General features: G+C 47.2%; 1 protein-coding gene across 7 annotated transcripts in view; it reads left to right on the forward strand.

The window, feature by feature from the left end:
* The first annotated feature begins 2,230 nt into the window (after positions 1 to 2,230).
* The window catches only part of CLIP2 (CAP-Gly domain containing linker protein 2), an 81,224-nt gene continuing 58,431 nt past the window's right edge, over positions 2,231 to 25,023 (forward strand). The window contains exons 1-2 of one of the 7 annotated variants that reach the window (XM_083805815.1): positions 2,231 to 3,633; positions 19,557 to 19,777. In XM_083805815.1, the coding sequence (XP_083661941.1) occupies positions 19,666 to 19,777 (112 nt within the window). In that variant the 5' untranslated portion in view covers positions 2,231 to 3,633; positions 19,557 to 19,665. The other 6 variants (XM_083805814.1, XM_083805820.1, XM_083805816.1 and 3 more) reach the window with 6 other exon arrangements.

A 25,023-nucleotide genomic window follows, 5' to 3' on the forward strand; every position in this document is an offset into this window, starting at 1 on the left:
ACCTAAGGAGCTACAACAGAATCTGTTGGATATTAGAGGCCTTGCAGTGGCTCTCGGTTGGGTAACAAATTCCTGAAAATCATGGCGCCACTTGGCTGAACTGTTGCATCTCTGCGAGATCTTAACAGTTGGAGAGCTGTTTACAAGACGTTTCTGAGCTTTACTCTTGGCCTAGACTGGATAAGGCCTAAAGCAGTTACTGATCCCCAAGATAAGAACTCTTTCAGCAGCTCTGTAATCAAAGAAAAAATAGATTTTCTTTAAATCACTGCTTTCATCTTGTTTCTCCCACCAACGCTGGAATTTTGTGTTCTGCCACTGAATGCAGCAGACTATTTGTAGTGTCAGCTTGAATGAACTTATGCTCTTGTGGCGGCTGCACTTCTGAGACGATGGAAGTCACGTAACTGGAAGTAGACAACAGTGAAGTTGGACAATATTTTCAAATGTTGCTGTTTCTGCCACCATTCAGTTCTCAGAGTACATTGGCAGGGAACAGGCATGCATCTAACGGGGATTTCTGGGGTAGGGAAAAGGGACTCAAACTCTGAAGGGACTCAAATCTGAAACTTTTGCTGACTTCTGAGGTCTTGATATCACCACCTCACGTGGCCTGTAGATGCCCTCTGTAGCCTTTAAGAGGTAGCTGTCTTTGGGGGATGACTGCAGGACTGGGGATTTTGGAAGCTTAACCTCTTGGAAAGCAACAGATGACTTGTTTCATCATCTCATGGAGAGGTGCTTTGTCCCTTACTGCTGGGTAATAATATGGAAAGATGCCTGAATGCTGTGGCTTCTTATCTGCTGTCCTTATTCAAACATAGCAACACAAATAATGGCAAAACACAATGTGGTTTTGTTCCTTTTGTTTCCCTAGATGCATGTGAGAGTATTCCCTCTATTTTAATGTTACTTTGACTGTGTAATGCTTCAGCTTGCCAGGATAATTTAGAAGAAAAAGGCTGTGAAGCTTTTCAGTGATCCCAGCAGCTAATGCAAATAGTCACCAAATCAAAATAATGGATCTGTCAAGTAGAGAGAGTTGTGACTATTTGTGAGAAGCCACTTCTCAAAACAAAATCTATATCATATCACTTAAAGTAGGAGGGTAGCAAATGGCAAAAGGTTTGTCAGGCAAATGTGACAGCCTAGGCATGTCAGAGATTGGATACCAGCTTTCTATGTGTGATAGTTTAATTGAAAACTGTGGCCCTGCTCACCTGTGTAAAATTAACAAGTCCTCATATATTCATGTGCTGAGGCTTGATTGCCTTGTGTGCTTCTTGTCTGGGACTATCAGTGCAGGGTTGCTTGTCTGCATGCAGCCCCTGTGAATAAATAAATGGTTATCGGGGAATAGCAGTGCCACTCTGCCCAACAATGGGATCTCAACAGTTATTTTCAACCTGAAGCTTTGTTTGGGAAAAGCAGGGGCAGTGGAAGCTGAGTGGGGGAGCACTTGATGGAAAAGGCACAAATTTAAGCCTGTGCTCTGGAGCAGCAAGAATGGGCCCTGCGGCCACACCGCAGCGGATGGTCCCGGCTGATCTTTCCCTCTGCCTCTGAAAATTCCCCTGAGAAAGTTTAGTCAGAAAGGCAGGCTTGCCAAAATGACTCAAGGAAGTGACTTAAGAGCTGGGAAACTTTTCTAGTTTCATCTCATTGAAGCCAATAAGCTCGATTCTCCTCTCAGTCTTACATCAGCGTTGCAAAGCCCGTAGGTGTGAGGGAAGCCTAACCCCGGGGTGCAGGCCTGCTGCCTCGGGGAGCGCGCCATGCCTGGCACCACAGCCTCTGGTGATGGGATGCCCCAGGTCGCCACTGGGACACAAATATGGTAGTCATTATAATATATGGCTATTTGAACAAAGAAAGTATAGTGGTCATCATAATATATGGCTATTTGAATGAAGATCCCTTGGGATGACATTGTTTTCAAGAAGTAACCAGGCCCTGGGCAGCCTGCTCTGGTGGTTGGCAACCCTGCCCAGAGCAGGGGGGTTGAAACTAGGTGATCTTTACAGTCCTTTTCAACCCAGGCCATTCTACGATTCTATAAGAAAAAAGTGCTTTTAAGATTCGAGCCTTCTGCTTCTGAAACGCAGAGGCGATGAGCAACATGCCAGCTCTCAACGTCGCGTGTCGGAGCTGGGCACTGGTCCTGCAACAATACGAACCTGAGGGCAGGAAATGGCATCGAGCCACGGGCTACTGGCAGGCAAAATGTAACCCCAAACTTGCTGACCTTCTTTGTCGTAACATAGACGTAGGACGGTAAATTAAATGTTTACATAGAGGTTTTAGCAACAAGAACAAATTATAGAAGATAGAGCAGAAAATGGTGCAGTTGATCACAAATGACAAGGTTTAATTGCTGAGCTGTATTAGATCTGAAATTCATCTGAAAACATTAAAGAGGATTTTTTTTTTCAAAACTGCTTTAAATTTACACTCCCCTGCCTTACAAAACGCCGGGCTGTGGGCAGCACTTCCCGTTGGTCTCTCTGGAGCTAGCAAAGGGTGGTCACCATCACCACTAGCATTGCAATAAGGGGAAACCCTCAGACCGAGGATGTGAACTGGCAGAGCTGGCGAGTCGGGGTGAAGTCTGGTGAAGCTCCTTCTGTTGGAGTCCAGAGAAGGCCTCAAGAGGCACCTTCTCTTGCAGCTCCTTTCTCCTGGTGACACGCTGTCTCCCTAGGCAACTACAGATTAGAGAGGAGACAAAACATCTTGCATCTAAAACCACAAAGCACTGACTTGGGTTTGGATGTAGGAAAATACCAGGGAAGCGGAGCGAACGAGCAGTTGAAGCAGAGGCGTCGCTGCCGGGTGCTCCAGGTCCTATTTTTGGTTGGGACCAGCCATTTCGCTTTGCTTTGGCTTCCCCTCTGCGAGATGGAAAATGAGGCTGCTCGTGGCTGGATTGTCTTGCTGAGGCTGTCAGCTCTCATCATCAGGATGATGCTCTCTTGACTTCTGCTGCGGCTTCTCTGCTCTGCTGCCTGCACCTCCTTCACTTGCACTTCTATCATGTTTTCCTGGGCTCTTGCTGGGGATATAGGGCAGAGTCAGGGCACCAAATTACAAGACCATTTCCAGGCGGGACCCTACTCCTCTGCCACATGGTTTGTGGCCTTCCACCGCAGTGTCTGATGTGCAAAGTCTGGTGCTGCCCTTCGGGCGCTCCAAGGTGGCTGCAGAGCTTGTGATGTGCATTGCGTGGAGCCGTGGCCCTTGCACAAAGCACTTTCTTTCCCGTCCAAGTTAAAGATTCAAGGTCAGGCACAGGCACTAGATACGACCCAGCGCAGGGTGTTTCCACCTGATGTCAGCCCCGTTATGGCTCTGGGAGCGAGCAGGAGGCGGTGAAGGACGAGCGATGCTATTAGCTCAGCCCCCCCTTCCTGCCATTGAATGAATGAGTTTCCCCAGGCTGCAGGTGCTTTCACTTTGCAGCGTGAAAATCAGGGCTCTCTCATTTTTATTTTTTTTCCCCCCCAGGAAGCACCTCCAGCCCATTTGCTAGGATGTACATTGGGGTGCGCTCAGCGCCCCTCCCTCCCGGAGCCCAGCCCCGCGGCCACGAGGGAAGGAGGGAGGGAGAGAGACAGCCTCCCTGCTGAGCCGGAGGTAGGCTCGGCCGCTATTATTCTTATCCTTCCCCTCCCATTTCTTTAGCAAAGGGCTGCAGGCAGCAAACCTTTTATTTTCCTTTTTTTTTAAAAAAAAAATATTTTTTTTCCTTTTTTTTTCAAATTTATTATTATTATTTTTATTTATTTTTTAATCATTATTATCGCTTATTTTTTCGGCTCGGAAGGGAGGTTTTCCCAGCCGGAGGGAGCCGAGCCCTCCGCCCGCTCCCCGCAGGGCGGCCTCCAGGAGGAGCCTCCCTCCCGCCCTCCCGCTCCGCTTCCGCCGCCTGCGCGGCCCGACAACCACAAAGATTTCGGCGGGGAGGGGAGGGGGGGGGCGCGGCTCGGGGCCTTGCCGGGCCCTTCCGCGCGGGGATCGCTTCGGCTCCGCTCGGCTCGGTTCGGCCCCGCTCGGGAGGGGCTCGGCGGCTCCCGGCGGGGAGGGTAAGGGGGGCGCCGGGCGGGGGCTCGGCGGGGAAGGGGCGGCCGCGGCTCCCGCAACAAAGGCGGGGATGGACGGAGGGAGCCGAGGGTGGGTCGCGGCAGCTCGTCCTCGGGGTGGGGAGGGGAAGGCGCTGCCCTGCCTACGGGGTGGGTTTTGGGGGGGGGGGCTCCCCCCTCCTGGCTCTGCAGCCCCCCTGAGGGAGGCACCCATCGTGGGGGGGGGGGGGGTGCGCGGTCACCTCACGGATGGGGGGCACCCAAGGGGGCTTCGGCGCTGGGTGGCAGCGCTGTAGGTGGGTGGGGGTGGTCCCGGGGGGGTGCCGGTGGTCTGTGGGGTGGGGGTCTGTGGGGTTTGGGTCACGGTGAACGCCTCGCTCCGTCTCTGCTGGGAGCAGCCGGACCCGCAGGGCCTGATGCCGGGGAGATGCAGGTAAAGGGGGGGGGGTCGTCAGCAGTCAGCGCCGAGCGAGTTGGGGTTCGGCAAACGGGGAATTTTCTTTTGTCTCGGGGAAGCCTGGCTGCTTGCTGGGCTCCGTCCTCTCGCTGGCTTTTTGTTCTGAGCGATCCAGGTATCGACAGGGTCTGCGCGCTAAAGGAACGGACGTGGTGGGGTTTTTTTGTTTCTGTTGGTGGCGGAGATGTGCCCTTTAGCGGGGGAGGCCCAACCTGGGGGGCTGCCGGCATGCTTGTGGCTGAATGGCAGGATGGACCGGGCGGGTCCTGAGCCCCTCGCGTCTCCTGGTCCGGAGCAGCGAGCAGCCTGCCTGGGGAAGCATGCAGGGATGGAGCGGAGGCCGGTGGTGGTACCTCGGAGCAGCCAGGCAGCTGTGCTGGGAAGCGCTGCAGACAAAGCGCCGCGTCGGTGCTGCTCTGTTCGGTGTCAGTCCCGCAGGCCTGCCAGCCCCCGGGCTCAGAAACCCACCCTGCTGGGGCGGATGCTGAGTTTCATCAGCCCAGCCGTGCGCTGGCTAGGAGGGTTTCCGTGGGGTGACTTGCGTTTCGAGAAGGATTGGTCAGTGCGTGGACAGAAATGTGTTTGGGGTGCCTGTCTGGGTTTGTTGGCCTTAGTTCTTCTGCCTCCTAGACAGCGTTCCTGTGCCTTGTGGTGCTCCGAGAGAAAACGCTTTAATCAGCAGCCCCGTCGGTCCCCCGGTCACTGCTGGGGTTGCGGTGCATGGCGCAGCTGCCTGCCTTGTTCCTGAACTTGGGTCGCTCCAAGAAATTACCTGCCTGCTGTTAGAGCCCGCCAGGAGTGGGGAGGAGAGGGTCTGCCCCGAGCAGCTGTGCTCTCACGAAGAGGTGTCACTGCGTGCCAGAAATCACCGAGAGCACAGGAATTCAAAGTCATAGCTCTGAGACAAGCCACGAGTTAAAAGGTTAGCACCAGCCACTACAGGCGTGTCAGGGAGAAGTGGTGCTGGAACCAGTTTATCGTCCCAGGCGCGCTCGTGTGGGGGCCTGCCTTCAATTACGGGGAAAAACTGTGTGTTTAAGGGATGCTCTTGGGGTACGTATGGACTGGATTATCTGCGGAGGCCAAGGGTTGGTATGTGGTTCTCTCTGACTTCCCGCTGCCTCTGGCCTTGGAGGCTGCCCTAATTTATGCCAGCAAGTAGCGGTTCCCGGTGCATTTCCTCTTTCTCTCTGCTCGTGCTCTTTCACTGGCAGAAGAAACGATGAAGGACCCAGAGGGGGATTTTCCAGTGCTGAGGGATGTGGCTGCGTAAGGGTATGCACCCCAGTTCTTCTTCCCTTGTGTTACTGGCTGGATAAAATGGGTAAGGGCATGGATTCCACCTCCTGCTTGAGGTTGCTGGTTTTAATTATGAAAACGCCTCCTCCGTACTTGAAACTCAGGCGGAAATGAATAAATCTTTTGTTTTTTTTTTGTCCTCACCAGGATTATGACAAAGACAATATATAATGCAGACTCCATCCCCTGGCTGCATGCTGTCGGTGTCGCTTTGCGGAGCGTGCACAATGCGTGGCAAGCTTTATGTACCGACTTCTAAAGCTCTGGGAAAGCCCAGGTACAGGTAGCTGGACCCGAGCACGACTTGTTGCTAACCTCTGTTAGACACTGGTATGGACTTACCCAGACAGCAGTTATAGTGATATCTATTTTTTTCATAAATATCTTTTATAAGTATCTTGTGACCTGTTTTCCCCTCGATCTCCCAAGGGCTCTGAGCACAAGAACAATCAAGGAAGTTGCTGAGAAGGGCCAAGAAAATGTTTTCTAGTGCTCTGTTGCTGAGTTAGATGGCCAGCAATCTCTCTCTTGTTCTGTTATCACTGCTCTCATGATATTTACAGCAGAGTTTCAGGTCTTAGTTGGTTGAGAGAGCACCTTGGTTGATGTTACTGGGAATGTGGGACCCCAGCAAGACTGGGGCTTTGTAGTACTGGTCAGTTTCCTAAACCAACCAAATGAGGTCAGTCACTGAATGAAGGAGACAGGCTGTCAGAGGTCACTCGAGAAGCCCAGGTAGGAGAAAGGAATTGGGTGTGGTGTTCCCGAGTCCTCCTCTAGTGCTGCCTTCTCCACATGCTGTCTTTTCTGTCCCACGTCAAAGCTCTCATCCTTGTGGCTGATGCTGACAAACACAGAAGCCAGTCAGTGCGTTGCTGCACAAAGGCTTTCTCTGCCATACCACCATGCTCTCAAAGCGTTTGCTTGTGCTCAGCTGAGAGTACCCCGCATGCCATGTTTGTGTGTTGTACTTTGTTAACTGTGATGATAAATGGGGCAAATCAAATTTGCTTCCTTCGTATTTGGCTTTAATTTCTTGCTCTTATTACTGTGCAGTGGCTCTTGCTGTAGCTACCAGTGGGAAAAATGACTTCATTGCATGTGACTCTGAGTCTGGCACCTCAAAGTAATACTTACTGCTATTCCTGAAGAAAACAAAGAAACCTCATTTAAAAAGGAAAAAAAGGCAGTATTTCTGCATCAGGCTTTTTGGAGCCCATTCCCATGCTGTGGCACTCTTTTTGTCTAAATGAGTGTCTAGAAAATAAGCTGTGGCTGTTTCAGAAAGAGTGTAAGCAAAGAAAGATGTGTGAAGAAATAAAACGAAGCATTGTCATGTTTTGTTACCCCAGCTTCATTTTTTTATTTTACTTCAGACTGATGCAATGAAATAAGATGTTGACTTGGATCAGAGCTGAAATTATTTGCTACTTTCCTTTCAGTGACTTATTTTTATTATGCCAAGTCTTACCTGCCTAGGTGGTTGTAGGGAGATGTGGTACAGACTGGGGAAATGCCTTGCTGGGGGTTCTGAGCCAGCAGTACGTCCCCTTCTCCCCATCCCTATCTGTGCTGAAGCACAAAACGGGTTTGAAATTTGCTTGTTTTGCTTTGAGAGTTAATGTTCTGAACTCTAATGTTGGCTCTCTTGATGACTCCATTTGTGCCTGGGAAAGTCAACTGATTATTTTTAAAATGTATTTATACTCTGTGTCTATAAACTAACACTTCAGAAAGATTTCCCAAGGCTTTTGATGTGCTGGATGTTAAGAGATAATGGTGTCCAATAGAGTTGTGTTCATCTCTGCTGCCGCAGTTTTTTGAGTGATCTTGGGGAAAATCTTTTCTGTCTCTGTATCAGTTTTTCCCAGGTGCAAAATAGGTGTTGTAGTTCTCACCTCCTTTGAAGTCTGTGAATGAAAAGCTCGGCAGGCGTTGGATATTTGGACTTTGGAACTTACGTGCTTTTCCGCTGTGCTTCCCCACTCAGTTCCTTTAAAGATAAGGCAAATAAAATTGTATTGCTAGCGCCAGAGCTCTTGGTCAAAAGGAATGCTGTTTTCTTTTAGTGAATAACTTGTGTACTGCAGGGATATTGGCTATACTGGAAGGAATTCACAAAAATTTGGGGTGGCATCGAGGTAATCTGATCCATCTGTCTGTTCCAGGTCTTCATTGCTGGTGTTCAGGATGGAGGTTTGAAGATGTGTGTGTGTGTGTGTGTATATTTATATATATTCCTTTATCGTGGGCATTGAGGGAGGTTTTACAGCCTCTGTGGGCAGTCTGGCTCAGAACTGACGTTGTAGTTAGAGCTGTGCAGTGTGCCTCTTCCCCTTTTAGGTTGTTGTCATTGTCGCTGTGCATCTGCCCTGTTTGTACTAAGGACCGGCACAAAGGCGTTTAATCAACGCAACCAGCACAACCTTTTTTGCAACGTGTCTGGGAGAAGGCTTCCAAACCAATGCACGTGCTTCTGGCATAATCACCAACAAAGGCTTTCTCTGGCTGATCTGTTCTTTTTCTCTCTTTGACATGCTCATCTCCCCTTTATTTGTTGCATCATGCTCCAAAAACTTCTGTGTCCGCCAATTAGTGCTGGAAACTTTTCAGCCATCCCAGGCAGCTGCCTGTTGAAACAAACTGCGCTTTCCCATCCCTTGCAAACCCTCCCCTTCGCGACCTGCAGGCACATCCCCTGGATTCAGAAGCTGTCCTGGCTGCTGAGACAAAGCTCCCTAGGAAAGGAGGCCTCTCTTGGAAGGTCTGGAGAGGCAGCTGCATCATGAGATGTATGTCATGGGCTACTTGTATTTGTATTTTGTATTTGCCTATGTGCGATACTACCTCATTGGCTCTTGTCAGCCCCCTGCATGAAGGCTATCCCGGTGATTAAAGCCTGCTCCTTAGCTATATTTAGCTTATAGTTATTTGTTTTATAACAGAGGTCCTCGCTACGCAAACTGGAGTAGGTCAATCTGCAGCCTTGAGGAAGTACTTTTATTTCTCTGGGTACATGCTTCCCGGCTGGAAAATTTGGGATGTTCTAGCTGATGATCAATCCACCAACATTCCCAGTGGAGGTTTGATGATTGGCAATATGGCACAAGAAGTATTTCCCAGCCTGGAATGATGGGACGTTTCTGCCTTTTTGTGCTTCATCATGTCTTCTGCTCGAGTGAGCCTGCTTAGCCCCATGCTATCGGTACTTCCCGGAGTCCAGGTGCCTAATATGAGATGGAGTTGTACTGCTTTGCAGGGCTGCACTGCCTACGTATTCCCCTTGAAGCATTACGGGAAACACCTTGACCAAGACCGTGGAGGAAGAGATATCTCTGAATCCACAAGATTAAACCACCACAATGTGGCAGTTTATTTGCTCTGTGGAGGAATATAACGTTTGGTGTTATGAGCATCTAAATCTGGAATAAGAAACTAGGTCTGTACTTGAAAGAAGATATGGCAAGCATAGTCTGTTTCTTGTGTTTGCAACCTGGAGCATGTATAATAGACTGAGGGAGCAAAGGCCGCCGGATTGCTGGAATTAGAGCTCTTGTGTGACTGCTTGTGGCCTCTTGCAAGAGGCTGCTCAGATGTCTGCTGAAAGGGCAGGCTTGTGTGGAGTGCGCTGCTGAGTCGGGAAGGTGATGCTTTCCCTTATCCAGTTCATCTTTTACGTGTCTATTTACGTAGGCTTTTACTGGGATATATGAAGGAGCTTTTTGAACTTGCTAAATCTGTTGCATAGGAAAGAAATCTATATTTAAATGTGTATGTGTTCCAGTAAATGATACTGGCAATGGCAGTGCCTCCTGTGAGCTTAATCTTGATGCATCTGAAGCATTTGCAAGCATGTTTCTTCCCTCTCCCCCCCTTATCTCTGAATCCCCCAACACATTGGCTCAGCAGTAGGAAGGTGTGGGCGCACTTCCAGCGCACTAACGTGGCAATGTCAGTCAGATGGGTGCTTTTGGGTGATCATATGGTTCGGGTTTGGGAAATGCTATGATAGTTTCTGCCCTAGGGTGCTGGAAACTTATATATTGCCTTTGCTGGAAGAGGTGACAGCTCAGGTTTTGATCTTCCTTTTTGTTTGAAACCGGACCGGTCTGTGTTAGAGACATCGGGACAGCGCTCTGCATTACAGCGTACTCAGGCTGTTGCCTGCAACTGCTCTGTGCTTGCTTGGCTGGATAAGATGTTATCTTGGCCTCCTTGGAAAATCATGCTTGTGGTCTTGCTTGCGTTAGAGGAGAGATTAACGACACTTGCGGTATGTAAACAACCCGTAGGTTGTAGGATGTATGTAGGTTGTATGTAGGATGGTGTCGTCTTGTTTCACCCTAGAAACAGTCTCTAACCTGCTCTGGTACAGGTAGCCATCCTATGGCACTGCTGTGGCTCATGTGTGTGGCTCAGTGCCCAAAGGCATTGAGCTGTAGGATCTCCTCTGCACGTGGTACAATACAAAGCGACTGCCTATGCGAGGCAAATCGCAAGGTGCAGGTGAAAGGAACCACAAGGCAGAAGGTGATAGTGTAACATGACTGATAAGGATGCTACTTGATCCAACTTGCTAAAGTGATTATGATTTTAGGTCATTAATAGGGATATCATTTGAATAAGAGGTGTGTTTCCGCTTGCGTTAAGAAGTTTGTGAGCTTTCTAAACTGCTAGCTCTTCTCAGTGCCTTTGTACTGGGGTTCTGGGTGGTAAAGAAGGAAACTCAGACTAATGCATACTGGCCAAATGTGAACTTTATAGGTTACTGGCCTCCCTGTCTCCACCACTGGTTATGGGGGGAGTTGTGTAGTTGTGTTGGTGTCAGCTGTGGTGCAGGGAAGCTGCAGTATTTGTAGAGGCTTAGGTGAAAGCAACAATTAGTGCATGCGGCCAGGGGTCAGTTCCTTCAGGGGGAGGCTGAGTGTGGGCTGCTGAGGAGGAGGAGGGTGCTGCAGGGAACTACGCAGCGATGGAGAGCGGGAATGCTCGATGGCAAGCAGGCTGCTCGAGTACAGGTGGAAGGGATGGGGCTTACACAGAGCCTTGGTGCTCCAGAGAGAAAGAAGAGTTTGGCTTCTCCGTAGCATCTTTGGTGGGTTCAGATCCCTCGATACGTATCAGTGGTGTAGCTCTTCTGGTTATGAGGTTGGTACTGTTGTTGTCACCCCTTGTATTTTAAGGAGCCTGCTAACCCCTCTGGCAGAAGAAAAGGGGAGTCCTGGCTGTCAGTGCTGCATTTCGTCCATCAGACAGTGCTTTGTATTTCATTTCTATCACGCCTCCTGCTGTGTCAGCTTACTGTCAAGGGTCGCAGTGTGAGGATGGGTTAGTTACCCCTCCTGCTTTTGGGAGCAGTTGCTTTGTTTGAAGGAAGGAGTTTGTTAGCTTTCAGTATTTGGCATAGAGACTGCCTGAGGCCTGGTGAGACATCGTCTGGGACGCAGGCTGCGTTCTGGGGGCCCGTGTTTATAACAGACTGACTTCAAGTGGCGCAGGTTTAGAGAAGGTCTGCGGAGATGAACGAGGAAATGGTGAGTGTCATCTCAGGACCTCCTGAAATGCAACCTTTTGGTTGCGTTGGGACAGTCAGTGTTGCACAAAGGGCAGAGCAGGTACATGGGCAGAAAGTAGGCTCGAATAAGTCTGGCCTACCAAAATCCAGCCAGCAAAGACTGAAACTAACACCACAGAACTGCTGTAATGAAAACCTTGTCAGGTAGCTTTACAACTAAAGGAAAGGGCTTGCAGCAGTTGCAAGGTAGGCTCTTCCCAGCCTTCATCCCTGCCTGAAGTTTCACCGCCCTGTGTATCGACAGGGCCAGTTTTTGCTTTTTGGGGCTCTTCTGGGAGGGCTTCCATAATAAATGTTGCACCTACAGTAGCAGTGCCCTGGGGCAGGGCTTTGCTCTTGTTCTTGCTACAACAACCAGGTCTCCTCTGCATACCCAAGTGCGTTAAATGTGTCACTGCATTAACGCCGTGCCTCTTCCTACAGCACTTGACGTGTGTTTGTGGGGGAGTATGAACATCTCGGGCAGCATCAGTGGAGCACAGCAGGGTATTTGGTGGTAAGCATGGTGTGTCCCAGGGGAAATGCTGTCTGTCACACCAGAAATGTTGTGCTATGCTCCTGTTTTCTTTGTTTTCTTTAAACTTGCCGATAATTTGGTCAAAACTGGTACAGCTATGCTGCCATCAGACAGGCTGTCATAACACCACGATGAAAAGGAAAACAAAATTTCTAGTTTCAAAGAACTTCAGTGTGCACAGAAAAAGAAGGAACTAGCAAGACTAGCTGCTTTCTATTTTCAGCTCTTTGTTGTGCCAGCCTTCCAGTTGCACTGTACAAACCAGGGCTGGCCTGCAAAAAAAAAAAAAAAAGCCTTGCTTGCAGGTGCAGGTCATAAAAAAAGGGGGAGAAATCTGGGAGGGAGAGACCTGGTCCTGGTTTTGTTTCATAATCAAAGTCCTGGGCAGAGGTTAGATTACTGAAGTGCACAAATCAAACTCTGTGTGTAAAGTTGAGTTCCTGTGAATAACAGATGAAGTGCCAGGGTGAACTTTAATGCTGCATTAAATCAAGGACTCAACAGCCAGGAAATTCCAAAAGTTCAGCTCCTTCTGCAGCGTCGCGAAGGGTGCGTGGCAGGGCTGAGTTACGGTAGGGCTCATATTTAATTGCCGAAATGGTTTCTCCGGTAGTAAAATACCAAGCCATTATAATGGAATATGTTTATCATGTGTCATTGCCTTTCTTGCGCTGTCTGCTCTTCTGGTTTTTTCTTTTTTTTTTCTCCCAGACACTGCTTATGTCAGATAACAAACACTGCCTGTGCATAGAGAACTTGGATTTTGATGGTGCCCCTCGAATTGCATAGGAACCTTCCCATCGAGTAGAGTAGCCACTGGATCAAATCTGAACGGCTCTGTTACCAAGTCCATCCTTGGAGGGTAACAGTTCTGAAATCTCCGTGTCTCTTCTGTTCCCTTCCCATGAGAGCCGTGCAATTTTGGTGTCATGCCCCTGCTTATTTTTGCAGGGACACTGTCCCCTGCCTCCAGGGCTTCATGCCAGGGAGCAGAAACCCGTTTAGTTCCAGGCCCTTCCCTGAGATTTTTCCCATGAATTAGGGATAGTTTTGCTCTGCAATTAGTACAGAATTGTTGCTATCTACAGTATCACTCTTCAGTAGGCGTTTTGCCAGCGTGGGGAGTGTGAGCTCATCAGCAAGCCCGTAATTACTCCCCACTTTGTTTAGGATGCCTTCCTTCAAGGTCCTTTGTTTTCTCCCACTTTGCCTCAGGTTTTACATTGTGGTTTTTAGTTACAGAATGCAGTGGGGTGCTTCTGTACGTTCTTCCTTTAACAGCCTTTGTTTTATACCTAAATCATAGGATGAGTCTATCCTAATGGTTAGAACTGGTTTTAAGGCTTTAAATAAAAGGCCTCTAGGCTTTCCCTTTGCGTTCTGTGCTAATTATTATAAAATTTGAGTGAGGAAGAAAACTCAACACAGGCTTTTTTAGAGGTTAATCTTCGGGAGATGTAAGGGAAACTGCGTAGTGACAGCAGAGCTTTCTGGACGAGGAACCTATGTGAGTTCTTAAACTGTAAGTAGAAAAACTGGTGGCTGGCAGAGGGTACCGGGATCCCTTGGTTTTTCCTGGTGTGTAACTGATGGCAGGACACTAATTTTGTTCCTGAAGTACTCTGCCTGTTTCCTCTAAGGGAGAAGGAAATGTTTTCTTGGGAGAGGAGTCTGACCTTAATTAAGAATGAGGGTCTTTTATTTCCTCAGTGCCTCAGTTAAATGAAAGGATTTAATCCTAATCTGACATGTGCTTCAGAAATAGTTTGCTGATTGCTTGTCAGAAGAGTAACTAATCAGGGAAGTGAGAAGGGATGGGATGATTACCTTGGATCAGATGGAACATCTTAAGGAATTAAAAGATAAAAATTGCCCTTTCTTCTCAGCATAAGCTTTTTCCCTACTAGCAAAGCTGCACTTTGGCTTTATCAGATCATCAACTTTATGTCGACTGGATTCATTTCCTGTCCTTTTTGCAGAAGAGCGAATGGTTTAAGTCTGGCCTTTGGATTTTGCTTTCAAGGCAAAATTCTCTTCTTAAATCCCCAGCCTGTCTCTGCAGCCTGGCCAGTGCTGTCAGGGTCATGAGCCTAGGGCACCAAATCCTAACCCGTACTTGCCTATGGCATACAGTCCGGGCAGTAACGTGTCCTTGAGTAACGACTCTAGGAGCTTGAGCTTTGTTACGTGAGAATCTCACTCTTCTCAGGGGAATGGCGTGCAGAAAAGCATGAAAACATGAAATGGATGCAACCAAAATGCTCAGAAACAAGAAACGAAATAACTTTATATAACTTAATATAAGATACCAGTGCCTTTAGGCCAGCAGAGGTTTCTTTTATAAGGTCTAATAAATGAATGCAAGCTGACACTGAAAGCTTTTTGCCTTTATCTTGTGTGCTTATTGTTGGAGTGCATGAAGAGCTCCTCCAGTTATCAGCAGACCCAATCTGTCTCCAGCAGTTGGTTTTCAGGGGTGTGTTGGGCTCCAAATACTGTTTTCAGCATTCACAGTGGCTGTTGCTGAAGGTTTCTACAACCAGTAACGCTGTGATCAAACCCAGAAGCTGTTGAATGCTTTGTACTCCTTCTGAAATATTAAGCCAGAACATGGGTGAAAAATTAGGTCCCTGCGTTTGTTTAACTCTCCTGAATATACATGCAAAGGGTGCATCCAAACCAAAGTGCTGTTGGACTCAGCTACGCATTGTGCGGCAGCATGTGGGATTGTTTTTCCTTCCTGTAGAAGACGGGGATTTACCTTGTAGTCATAAAATACAGTTTCCATTTCTCCATATGGAGTCGCTGTTATTACATTGTCAGAGCAGCTGCAGGCAGAATTCCTGGACTTTCCAATCTTTGTCTTTGTTATTAATGTAAGAGTCTCTGCAAATTCAGCCATACCACCACCTCATTTTATAATAGCCCTGAAAATGGCTGAAACTCTTCTTGTGTTCTCTCTGCTTGCAGACATGCTCCCATAGGGCTGCAAGTGAAAACCCTGGTGTTCCTCATCCTCAGTGTGCATATGAGGAAAGCTGGCTTAGTGTTTTAATTGAGGGCACAAACAATTGCATCACAAAATATCTTAGATGGGAGTAGGTAAAAACAGGAAGAGGTTATTGTGCAAGCCTTTTTCTGTCCAAATAGCTGTCTTTTAAGACACTGATTCAGGATTGAGTATGAGTCAAGATTGTTTTTAAGCAAAAGTGTTTTACTGCTGCTCTGCATTGTTTTTGCCTGTTGTTAACCCTCCATGCAATGTGACAACCTTGCTTTCCTTCACTCTGGTAACGAGGTACTTTATCTTTTTTATGGGTCCTGGTCCTGACAAGGTGTCTGCGTGACTGACTGCAAACTTAAATTCACATGCAATAAACGAAATCTTACAAATTTAGAAAATTAGAAACCTAAATTTTGGCACTTAGGCTTTTGGCCACAAATTTAATTAAAAAACAACTCCATATTTCTCTACAGAATGTTGTAAACACTCATCTGTTTGAGCAGCGCTCACCTACAGTCAGTCTCAGCTCCACATGGGCCTGCATTCAGAACGGAGTCCCTGTGCCTTGCCTAGGGTTTCACGGTGGGTAAACACTTCTTGCATCTGGATCAATCCAGAAGGAAGCACCAGGCACAGGATGGGATTCAGGCCAACTCAGTCTGGTGTCTGGAAACTTGTTACTGCATTTTGCAGTTGTTTCATTCAATATGGCGAGGTGAACAGATCCTTGGGCTGTCGTTTACCCATGAGGGTTTCCTTTTAGGGAGTGCATTGAATTTGGGGGCATGCTTTGTTGGTTTTCCCATCTTGAATTGAATGGTATTGCATGTGGCAAGGAGATATCCATGTGCCTTGTTGAGGGTAGGAGGGATAGATGAAGGAGAAAAATTATGGACAAACTGTGCTGCCAAAACTGACAAAGGCTTCCAACCCCGTTTTGTTATTCCTCTATACCATTTGAGGAGTAGTTGATGTCTAAGAACCTCCACTTGCTTTTCTGTTTTTGTGTGCTGTCCTAATGCTGGCCCGTTTTGTGGAGACTTTATGTATCCAGATGTATTACTTCTCATGAAAAGTATTTTCTTGAGGCCTTTCTGTACTTAGCTGAGAGCTGTTCTCCATTTTGAATCTGAGCCTAGGTGACTCAGATTTGGCTGTCCCCTTTTCTGGTGGAAGGATGGGGAACAGAATGTTTTGGTCATTTGAAGCAGGCTTTCATATTGTGCATTCCTGGGATGTTTTTCTTGGTTGTGGGAACACACAGAGCCATTCATCCTGGTATGAAAAGATTGCAGGAAGAATCTAGCACAGATCTAGAAGATCTTTGTAGTCCGCCTCATCTTCAAAGAGGACGAAGCAAAACAGAGTGAGCTGAGCTGATGGCCCTGGAGTATCCGCAGGAACAGTTGGCTTTTTTTAACCTTGTGTCAGGAGAAAGTCCCGTTTCCGTGAAGTTATATTGGAATGATAAACCTACAGCGTATGTAGGTAATGTAAGGAATAGGGAAGAAAAGATGGCTCGTTGCTTATGTCACATGCAGCAGTGCATTTTGCGTGTGCTCAGCATCTGCTCTGGAGGCAGATTTTTCAGGATACTGTTAACAGAGTGGGATGCTGTGGATATAATCCAGGAGCTCTGAGCAAGTTGTTGTCTCTAATGGAGCAGGACAGTGGCCTGTGGAGGTACTGGCCTACATCCCAGGCCTAGGATATTTCTGCAGCCTGAAAGCTGCACCGCGTGCTGGGGAGCTAACGTGGGACTTGGCTGGCTGGGGGCAGTGCTGCCCTGGGTGGTGAAGATGAGCTAACGGCATAATTTGGAAGAGCCCCATGCTCGGATTTCATAGCTTCCTGAAAATCTGCTCATATATTTGTATGTAGAAGTGTGTGTGTGGGGGGGGGAACTAGGGCCGGAGAGGGAGTATCCATCCATAGCAGTGTGTGTAGACTAGAAAATGTCCATCCTCATTTCCCTGTGTGATAATGTGAGTGTGCAGGTGTACATCATACCCTATATACCCTGTTTCCTGGCTACAGCTACTGGAGATTGGAAGGAAACCTTTTAGACGTGTGAGTTAACCCACATTTAACCCACATCAGACTCCTACGAACTGACACTGTCTGAACTGACACACAGTGAGCATAACCAGGCCCAGGGCTCTTGGGTGCGACGCAGGCTGCTGTCAGATGCTCCTTGAATTTGGTGTGTGGCACAGGGCCCCTAGTGAGTACGAACGTGCACTATCGTGGCGATTGTATGGTGGAATAAAAGCAGCTCTCTGCTCGGAGGGTAGTGTAATTCGCAGCCTGTGGAGTTCATTTGTTTTTCAGCATCAGTCTGTTGAAAGCAAATGTGTTTGCTTAAACGTTTCTGGCGGAATTTTTCATGCCGTGGGAATGCACTTCCTCTTATTTCTCTCCCCCTTGCGTAAAAATAAAATCCAGTCATCCTGAGAAGGAGCAGAACAATATCCGGTGACTTGTGTGGCCAGCTGGGATAATCAGGGACGTCAGGGATAATGACAGATGGAGGGAGAATGGACTGAATCAAGTTCCCGTCTCTTCATAGAAGAGGAGTGGAACAGAGGAACAGCTAAATTCGCTGTCTCCCTAAAGTTTGTGTGCTGCAAAACTAATGTATCAGGGCTCTTCCTCTAAAAGGCTGCAAAAACTGTAAGATTTTTTTTATTCCTGTTGCACTTTCCTGATTAAATTTCTTCCCTGCTGCTGTTTTATCCTTCCCTCACGTTCTCTTATCCTCCCCCCATCCATATTCCTGGCTGTGGATTCAACTAGCCACTAGTTTTATGTGGGAGATGCAACATCCCTAGCTTTCTTACTCCAAGCACGGCATCAAACCCCGTAACTGGAAGGTTATGAGGCAATGAGATGTGTAAACCAGGGGTGAGGCCATATTGTGAAGAGAGCAATGCGTTCAGTCAGCTGTGGTGGAGGTGGGCGAGATCTCTTGGTAGAGCTCATCACCCTTCCTAATGATCAGAGTTCCTCACCTCCAGCTTTTGTTCCTTATTTATCTCCCTATTTCATGCTAAATAGAGCTGGGGACTGCAGCCTCACGTGCAGCTCTGTGGCAGTGCCTGGGCCTGGCTGGCTCAGTCGCAAGCAGGCTGCTTTCTGCCTTCCTTAACACGAGCTGCTTGCTCTTGGCCATTGGTTCTGACCTGTTTGGATCCTCTCGGCATCCAAGCAGCCGTGATTGCTGTGTAGGCTGAATATTCCCAGGTTGTCGCGGTCCTGAAGCCGCCCCAGGTTTTGAACACCCATAGTGGGGAGCGTGGGGAAGAGATGGGGCCTGATCCCTTGGGTTTCCACACAGGCTCCCTCCCCAGTCTGTCTGCTCCTGATTCCCCCCTTCTTTGTCTCTTTAAGCTGCTGCTAGATGACTGTTATTGCCAAAACACTTTGGTGTCTCGGTTTTGTGAGCACTCAGGAATAGTTTTGGAATTCTCCTTGTGGTTTCTCCTCCCCTGTGTGTCTGCCTGCAGCTTACCCTGGAGCCCTGCCAGCACCCCCTCACTCAGACCTGACCTGCCCTGAAATCCTTACTCATGCCTTAATCACTTCCCGGCCCTGCTATTGCAGTCCCCCCCTCGCAGCATCTGCAAGTCTTTGCTCCGTCAGTTCTCTCAGAAGCTGCATGCATGGGTCTGCCTCCTTCCTTGGCCTAGGAAGCAGGCCTGGGTGTCCCCTGCCTTCGGGCTGCTCCCTGTGCTCTCTCCTAGCAATTCCCTTTGCTTCTGATGTTGCCCCAGCTCACTTTTCTGTGCCACCTTCTTCTGTCTGCATCCCAGCCTTCTTAGTCAGAGAACCTTAGCTTCCTTTTTGCTGATAGTTTCAATTTTGTGATTGTTTTTCTTTATCCTTTTTAGGAATGTGGTTTTTTTTTCATTTTTCAGCAGCCTAGTCACTTCCTTTATTTTCCTTTTTTTTTTTTTCATCACCCAACTTTTTGTTTGAGGAGCTGTGTGCTTGTTAATGCTACATGCATTTGGAGGTCTTATTCCATTTGCTTACCGGGAAGGGAATGGCATAGGGAAGTGCTTGTTTTCTAAATCCTTACTTTCTGTAACAAGGTTTTAGGTTTATCCTTAATGAAAGGAGCTGAAAGCCCAGTCACGAACACTGGCCTCTTCCCTCTTCCTCCTATCAGTTTGGGAAGGCTGCCCTGAAGTTTTGTGAAAATGGGGGCCATGCAGCAAAGGTCTGGTGTCAAGGAGTTGTAAGGTGCCTTTGAGGCTCCGATGCTGCTTTTACAGAGCAGCAGAACTAGGTCTTAGCTAATGGATGAGACTCTAGAATCTTAAACAAGTCAACAATTTTAGTCACTTGAATCCTAAGCAGAATTCAAATACTTGTGTAGTGGTTCTGTGAGGTTTCCGCTTCGATCTGTGTCTTCAGGGTTAAAGTGGGACTGCGAGGTTAAGGAAAAGAATGCAGTGTTAAAGTGGGAGACAAAGGGAATTATCACCCTTTGGATTAAAAAAAAAAAATCAGCTCACTTGCCTGATTCTCACAGGGATGTGACCAGAGCTGCACAGTTTTCTGGAAGCCTGTTTGATACCTTCCCACACATCCTCTGATTTCTTTATTCTCTTTTCCCCCAGGTCTGTGACGATGGAAGAGAAGGTCCATCATCGAGAAGCCTGAACGGTGATACCAGGACAGCATTTGAAACCCTGGAGATACTAGTCTGACATACAGGAGGCAGCAAATATGTTGAAGCCAAGTGGACTTAAAATCCCCGGCAGGGCAGGGAAGCACTCCAGCCCGGTGGGACGAGCATCGGGGACGACTGCAGCTGCTGTCACCACTGGTTCAAAAGAAGGTAAGGACTCGATCCAGCCGGGCATGAGCTGACCCAGGTGATTACAGCTTTAAAGGCAAAGGCCCAGTGGTGCCAGTGTTCAATAGGATGTGGAATTCCTCATTTTGTAAGATCTTGAGCATGGATCAAATCAAGTGCATGGGGTTAATTAAATGGCCTCTCTCTCCCACCTAATGGTGCAAAATGGGCAAGTTGTGGAGTGGGTGAGATGGATGGATCCTCTGGTGTTTAGAGCTGACAGAGGTACTGCCTCCTGTCTTGCTTGTTTGTATATGTGTGATTGCTCTAGTCATTGGACCTGTCCAGAAGCATGGCATTCCTAAGATGCATAGCCCCTGGCCCAAGTTTGGGCAGATTTAGCTGACAGCGTTTTTTAGCTGCTCACAAGATGTTGTGCTGTGGTGTGCTCTCTGTACAGCTGCAGAACATTCAGAGAGGGCACTGTGTATGCGTGCCTTTACACACATTAACGAGGAGCTGGTAATAATTAGACAAACAGGAACCTCACCCTGACCTTCTTAGACACTGTCCTATAACCATTTCTTCTGGCCTGTGACAATGCATGAATGAGAACCAGGCAGTTAAGGTAATTTGTCCTGTGCTAATTATCACAAATTAGTGCCTTTGTTTCAACAGAATCATTTGAAGCACCGGTGTGTGGATAATGATTTACCTAGACATGCGTACACGTGCTTCACCATCCACTTACCTATATCCAGCGTATACATAAGCTATACAGACTGCTGTTATGCAGCGTAACTGACTTCAAAAGAGTTCGTAGTACATTTTGTTTAGCACTTTTTCTGGCTTCTTTGACTGCTGGGTTGTTTTCTTTATTAGGTACATTTTAGAAAACATTCAAGGTGCAAGTTTTGTGTGTAAGGATTTTCATTTCAATTGGGATTGTCTTTCCTTTTAGTTCTGGGGTTAAAACATCAGGAAGAGGCACTTGTACGTTTGGTATATTACACTGGAAACTTTCCTTTTGAGAAAGTTGCTGGTGTCCATGTGAGATCTATCATGCTCTTGTCCCACAGTAATTCAGACCGCTGCCCAAATCCATGGTAACTTTGTTGTTTGCTTCAATCCCAAAAATACATGGCCCTTGGCAGAAGTAGAAAAGCTTTTGTTATATGGGATAATACTAGACTATTTGCTTTAGTATGCTATGACAAATTAGTCTGTGATAATGATATTGCAAAAGTGAGGGTCACCACACAGTGCTGTCTCTTTTGAGTAATGCAGAAGTATAAGTTATTCAAACAAACAAACAAAAAACCCACCTCTGTTAATTTTCTTTTGTGCTGGGACACGTGCTTGTCCCACGAACACCCTCCATTGAGAGCTCTGGTTAAGGCACGACCTCAGAGGACTTCCATGCAAAGACCCTGCTCACCGCTGAGCAACCTTGGCTGTGCTTTGTTATTACCTGTCAGGGGCTCTCCTTTGCTTGTGTATTTCTTCAGCTGAGCTTCCTCTTCTTTTGGTGATGGATAAGGGCATGCATCATCTCCTATTCTGTTTAAAATAAAAAAAACGTAGTTTTTTAAACTTGTTTTAGCATGTACTGCAAAGTCTTGATTGAGGGGCCAGTCACCACATGAGATCATGGGCTGAATTCCAGATGCTCTTGTGTAATACAGTGTTGTAAGGAGTGGAGCATCACCATTTTTTCTCAGCTGGGGACTTGGTCCTAGTGGTTTTTTATATTAGAGTTATTTCTTAATTTAGCATCCAAATCGAAGATAATAAAAGCTCCTTATCTATGTTTGCTAGGGGGAAGCTCAAACTGACAATGGAAATTTTTAGGATAATGTTTATTTGTTTATTCTGAAGCTTTTCCCCAGATCCATTCCTGTGTTTTTTCCCTTTTTTCCCCTCTTAGAACCTAGCTGTGATTGAGAAATAAACTGTGACTATTTAGCTACCACTAGTGAATCTCTCAAGGCACTTCATGCTGAATTTATAATCGCACGTGTACTGCGGAGTTAACTTCAGTTGATTTTTTTTATCACAAGAAAAGCTGAGGGAACAGATCCCAGGCCTGCTTTTCCATTCTGAGGCTTTGCACAGAGGCATCCTAGTGAACACAGCGTGTGTGTTGCAGCAAGAGTTGTCACAGAGAGCAGCGCTGGGGTCTGATGAGCCTTTAAGCTGAATGCAGCACTTGTTTGCTGCAGCTTCTTTGTGCCTTGTTCAGCTACACCCATCCATCAGCATGACAGACATTCAGCAAAGCCAGCCAAGCGCAGGCAAAATCCAGACCTAAACTGTTTGACCTTAGCATGAGGTGTTCTTCTAAATATATATATATATATTTATATATATATTATTTATTTCCTGGAAAAATTGGGTGTTTGGAGAAAAGTTTCAGGAGGGAGGGTGTGGTGGTGGTCTGCAGCTCTTGAGGCACCTGCACTGCTAGTGCTGTCGGAGTGGTCGTTGGTCCTTTGCCCCTTGGGATGGTGCATGGGGGCTCTGCAGGAGCTGCTGAGCTGCCAGAAGTCACCACACGGAGCCATTCCCACCTGGAAGGTGAGAACAGAGCACGGTGGGGCTGTTCATCTAGCATGTGCTGTGGCAGGGCTTGTAGTGTCACCCTCGTGTCACCCCTAGCATCATCTTCCAGTTTTTATATCCTTCCCAAGAGCTCCTGCTCTGTGTATGCCTGGCCCGTAACCACCCTTCCTCCTGCAAACCTCTCCAAAGGCCTGGCCAGCCCCTTGCTTCTTCCTGCTCCTCTCCTTTCCAACAAAAATCTAAAGTGATGAGAGAAGGGTGCACCCCAAAACCTCATTGATTTGCCTGTTTACTTCTCTTTGAGGGTGGCAGCATCTGTGCTGGCTGTGGGGCCCAGGCACAGTACAGATAGTAACGGGATTCAGCTTTTGGTGGGGGGAACCCTAAGAGAAAAATACTCTTTTTTTTTTTTTCTGTCAAAGTGATCTCTTTCTCTTTTAGAGCCACGTGTCCTTATCACTAAAACCCTAACCATAGCAGGCACTGACATAAACTTCAAGGATAGCTGCAGCCAAAGAGTCTGGTGGTAGATGGCCCGGAAGATTGGTTTTCATTACCCTTCCTGGGATTAATCAGGTCTGGGCCACAATGAGATGATGGAGCTCTGCCCCGTCCTCACTCTGTTTTGCTGGCCTGCAAATATTCAAAACATATTTGAGTGCAAATTCCAGGAACATGAGTTTCGTTGGTGTGTGATGCCCTATTCTGGGAAATGAAACTCTCATGTAACAGAAAAGAAGCTCAAACTGTTCAAGACTTAGCTGTGATAAGACAGTTTCATTTTTTTCATTGCAGGTTTGTGATACATACTTGCCTGATTTCTTTGTCTTTTTCAGCCACAGCTGCCAACTTTAGCAGATATTTCTGTGAAAAGTGAAAGTGCCGTTAGCTTTAGGTTGCTTTGCATTACAGGTGGCAGCCTTTTGGCCTCTCAGTGCTTTGCTGCAGTTAATTCATGGCAGTACTGGTAAGCCAACATCCTCAGGAGGAGGTAACTATGGCAGCCTGAGGGCTGCTACATCTGGAGGTCTGCAGTCTGCACCGAGTGCTTTCCTTGATGTCACAGCACTGGGGCCTTTTTAATATGTGGAGCGACAACGGCAGAGATGGGGAGGCTGAAAATAATTTTCTTTTGTGTTTAATGAGAATACTGGCAAGAGCTTTATCTGCTTTACTTCCTTGTCCTGTCACTGCCCATGAATGTGTCCTTGTGATATGCTGGACGGCTGCTGGATAGAAGGATCCCCTAAAGGTACAAACTGTACATCAGGTCTTAAAAAGCTGCATGAAGGAAGGTGTAGTGAAGTGTTTGAGAAGCCCTGCAGAAACCACAGGCTCTGCTCTGTGCTGCCCTTGAACACTTGCACGAGGTCTGTGAACTATTTCACCACGTAGAGAGCACATCCTGGGGGCTGTCAGGGTTTGCCTCCAGAGGCACGCAAACTCCAGAGGGTACTGGATTTTTCTGAACGCCTGTGTTGGCTCTCCATTTACCTGCTTTTTGCCAGAAATGCATGCCAAAAGGGACTTTTCCGCATTCTTAGGTGTTTGGTAGACCAACTGAGTAAAGCAGCTTGACGGAAGGTAACCAATGTGTTTTGGATTACAAAATGCAGAGCTGCAAGGTTGCTCCACTTGATTTAATACCTTGTGGAAAGAGAAGTCTCAAACTTGAAATACAATTGCAAAAGGAAAACACAGGTCTATTAAAGTGTAGAATTGAAATGCGACAGTGTACAGTCAGTTGGCTCCCAGCATCTCTTGCCTGTGGGAACATGGGGCTGCCTCAGAAAGACCACGTGCCTGGGTTGTCTTCCAGATCAAAAGAAGGCATTCACTCTTCAATTGTACCCAAGAGTTGTCAGAAAGCTGTTAGATGCCAGTGAGTATTGGAAAGCTTCACCTTTTCTTACTCCTACCTTTCCATAAGCTGGTAAGGCTTGACTGCAGAAGTGCTATGTACTTTCTTTTATTCTTACTGGGGAATACACGAAGGTGCTTTGATTTCTTGCTTTGTTTTCTTCTTTCTCTTTCCCCTAGTACTCTGTTCATATTCTTTTGTAGAAAGTCAAGAGCCTCTCATCCGTCTTTTGTCTCTCTTCCTTTTCCAGGCAGTGGAGATGTACCTTGTTAAACCCTTCCATGGCAACTCACATCTGATGTAAAAAAAAAATAATAAAAAAATTATATATAGTTATAGCATGTGAGGGAAAAATTGGCTCAGTGTATTTGAGTTTTGTTCTGGAAACTATTATTCGGAATCCCCAGTTTCTTATCAGCTCACAGTTTGTCTCTTAGAACTTTCTCAGTGTGGAAATTGTCTCCTACCTGACCTGGCACTTCTAAACTCCCACGAGGTAGGAGGGCTTTTTGTGGTGCTATTTTGTGTTGGGTGTGCTGGCTGGTTGTAGGTGTGAGCATTTCTTATTTATTTTTTTTGGTGCAAGGTAGAGCTGAATGGGCATTTCCACTGAAAGTCAGCGGGAGAGAAGCACCTGGCATGGATTGCTGGAAAACATTGGGTTCAAGGAGCGGTGGCCATGCTGACTATCCCTCTTCCTTTCTCTTCTGTAAAGCTGGAACAATGGAAAAAATAAATTTTGCTTCTTTGTGGAGACTGTTTTCCTTAAAACCAGACTGAAAATTCATCTCTAGCTGTCTCAGGAGAAGATTTCCCGCAAATGCATTGGCTTATTTCCCATGCTTCAGCTAAAGTAAGTTACTAC

Source organism: Anser anser, assembly GCF_964211835.1.
Source record: "Anser anser genome assembly, chromosome: 20".
Taxonomy (NCBI): Eukaryota; Metazoa; Chordata; class Aves; order Anseriformes; family Anatidae; genus Anser; species Anser anser.